The 3,037-nt window shown below is 31.6% G+C and overlaps 1 protein-coding gene across 1 annotated transcript; it reads right to left on the bottom strand.

Moving 5' to 3' along the window:
• Window positions 1-1,329: 1,329 nt before the first annotated feature.
• On the bottom strand, window positions 1,330-2,232 carry PolE4 (DNA polymerase epsilon subunit 4). Its single transcript, XM_066747042.1, has 2 exons — window positions 1,833-2,232; window positions 1,330-1,698 (listed from the first exon to the last, which is right to left on the bottom strand). Exons 1-2 carry the CDS (start codon window positions 2,067-2,069, stop codon window positions 1,558-1,560), a joined length of 378 nt encoding a protein of 125 aa, XP_066603139.1. The 5' UTR covers window positions 2,070-2,232; the 3' UTR covers window positions 1,330-1,557.
• Window positions 2,233-3,037: the final 805 nt, after the last annotated feature.

The following is a 3,037-nucleotide window of genomic DNA, read 5'->3' as shown; positions in this document are numbered from 1 at the left end:
TCACCTCTCCCCTTTCTCTTGCAATTTTTTATGTCGCAATATTCTCAGACAGATCAAGTTATTTTTTATACAGCTACTAAAAAAAAAAAAACAATAAAAATATCTGACTTGGATAAATAAATCTTTTTAATAACCAGATAAGAGCAGTGTACAATTCTTGAATATCGGATCTTAAGTCGCGTGCTTGATGGCTATGAACGTAGCTAGTACTGTACCTTTATCGTTTACACACTGCCATAGCATCGCCTGCTTCGTGATACGGAATTGATGCATATTAATACCATTTCTTCGTTGATAGGTCCTATTTAAACTCCTTACCATTACCAATGTGTGCGCTCTTTTTTATGCACAAATTAAATAAACCGTTCCAACCAGTAGTCTGCTCTCTTTTTATGTATTTTCCAAGACTCGTTATTTGTTTGCTTTTATATATATTCGTAGGGATTAATTTCTCTCTAATAATATAAGGAGAAAAATTAAGTGGTGGAAAGGTTTGAAAACGTGTCGTTTATATTTCTTCCGGCTGGAAAAATGCCTTGGCTGTTAGAGCGATGATATACGGCTTGGCGGGTTGTGTATAAACAGACGAGCTTATACTCTTTCACCTGGATAAAGCGTAGTCACGTCATGTCAGGCGCGCTTTCGTGCTCAAAACGTTCAACCTGTACTTACACGCATCTCCCGTGATCTCGCCGTAGTGCCTCGGTTCATGACAGACATCGATCATAAAATATATTATTATTACTCTCATATAATGGGTAAGAACACCCATTCTCTGCCGACAGCTGTAAAAATTTACATGTACCACGAACACTCGTGCGGAAAGTGCAAAATTAATGTAGAAAAGATTCTGGCAATAAATAAAATTTCAGTCTTAAAAGTTTTTTATAAAGAGTAACACAGATGCCGTGTATACATGGCGAAACACAAAATAGATATGTTGCCAAATTATATGTTTAGTAAAATATATAATAGTTAATGATCCAAGTTTATAACAGAACATTTGCAAATAAATTGTTTCATTAAAATTAAATATACACAGGATTTTTTATACATTTATATTTAAAAAAAGTCATTTGACCACCAAGTGGTAACTTTGCTGTTAAATAAAAACCACTATATATTTTTTATTTAATGCAAAGATAACCCAGAGATTTTTTTTTTTGTTTAAGCCATTAATATAGGTGATGATTCTGATCAATACTTGATAAAAACACTATATTTAGTCAAAATTTTTTATTGTTATTTAATTGATTTTAAGTTAATATTAACTTTTCAAGATCTTTGACCATTAGGATTTTAATAGAATATCTTTTAAATGTTTCCAAATATTTTACTAACCAATAATTTATTTATAAAAAATATTTTTACAAGAGATTGTTATTAGCAGTTCTAGTCATTTCTACTATTACAAGATTTTTGGCCTTTTGAAACTATGCGTCTTTTGTTTCAAAATTATAGGCATTTCATACAACTATTATTGAGAAGTATAAAATACATTCAAAAACTTTCTAAGAGAGAAATATCTCTTTCCTTATATTAAATCTAATCATTTGCTTATTCTATCATACCCTCTAAAAACACTAATGCATCAACATTATCGATTGCATTTTCTATATCTCTTTTCTGAACAGTCTTTTTCCTCATTTGCTGCGTATATTTATAAGCTTCCTTAGCAAGAGAATCAATGAATAGTTCCTAAAATAAGAATATTCATGAAATTAGAAACATTATCTAGCAGTAATTAGTAAGGTTATGTTAATTATAATTTGATATAATAAACTTTAGTATAATTGAACATTGTAAAAAATAACAGCTACTTTCACACTTACTGTAGACTTAGCAATTAAAAACACTGCTTCTTGATTAATAATATTTACATCAGGATCTGTTTTTATAATATTCCTCACTCTTCCTAAAGGTAACCTTAGCAACTTTTCTTTTTGCTCTTCATCGCCATGGAATGAATTTTCAGTTTCTTCTTGCGATTCCTCATTTTCAACTGTGGGAGTAGTATAGCTGTCATCATGACTTGTATCAGTCAGAGTTTCATTTTCCGTATTTGACATATTTTCTTTTACATACCAATTTAATCAGTTCACGAGATTCACGTTAGTACATACTATTAAGGCGGCCTAAGGAGCATAAGTGCATAACTACTGCATAATAAGGCCAACATCACCATCAAAATCCAGTTTTCCAATAGGTCTCCGTCTTACTTGGCCAATGGCCATTCGCCTCTTTCGGTCCATTCCTGGCAATAAACTTCCGATCCGAGTAGAGATTGAACAAACTGAACAAAATTTCCAATTTTGACTATAGTCCCCGTCACATCAACTATAGCACGGAGTCAGATTCGAGCTTGGTAGTATGGTACTTCGTACCTCCATGGGATACGGCGACACTTTACCAAACGATGTTGGTAGTTTTGTTATTGAAGGTTGGCAACATTGAGACCATAAAGCAAAATTGTCAAGATGGAAACCTTAGTCCCTCTGCCATGCGGTAATATTTTTTCGATCATGCCCACATATGCAAATGTGTGTGTGCCTCAAACATGATTTGGAGCAGTTTTGAGTGAAGATTGGTTAAAAAGAATAGCATTTAAAAATATAATTTAATAAAAGTTTCTGATTTGTAACTTCTTCAATAAAGGAAAGGATTGAAGAAATAACTTTATAAAAGAGAGAGCTTTTAATTATAAAATACTTAAAAAAAATTTCTGCGTTAAAGTGAATTAAAAGACAGAATTATTATCAGATAAGTTTTCATATTCTTCTATAGTTATTGGACTAATAATCAAAGTAGGAGCAAAATTCTTTGTTAAGTTTTTTTTCCTTTCGCAGGCTATTTTATATGAAAGTTTTATCATTCCCAGTGATGTGCAAACAATAAGGATAGGTGACATCTCCACTTTAATCTCTAATGGATAATATTGACCACAAACAGTGGCAGCATCCTAATTTCTTAATGTGCCAATCAAAACATTATTACATAGAGAACTGAATATAGGAATAATTAATGCTTCTATGCGTTA

The sequence above is a fragment of the Prorops nasuta genome, unplaced genomic scaffold (assembly GCF_024137725.1).
Source record: "Prorops nasuta isolate Cenicafe-Biocafe unplaced genomic scaffold, Cenicafe_Pnas_1.2 PNAS00003, whole genome shotgun sequence".
In the NCBI taxonomy this organism is placed as follows: domain Eukaryota; kingdom Metazoa; phylum Arthropoda; class Insecta; order Hymenoptera; family Bethylidae; genus Prorops; species Prorops nasuta.
This window is presented reverse-complemented; position numbering and strand designations above follow the sequence as displayed.

Excerpts from the sequence above, each read along its gene's own strand:
- PolE4 (XM_066747042.1), bottom strand. The coding sequence starts at position 2,069 with ATGTCAAATACGGAAAATGAAACTCTGACTGATACAAGTCATGATGAC. Across the intron at positions 1,699-1,832 it reads TTTTAATTGCTAAGTCTACA|GAACTATTCATTGATTCTCT; the intron begins GTAAGTGTGAAA and ends TTCTTATTTTAG.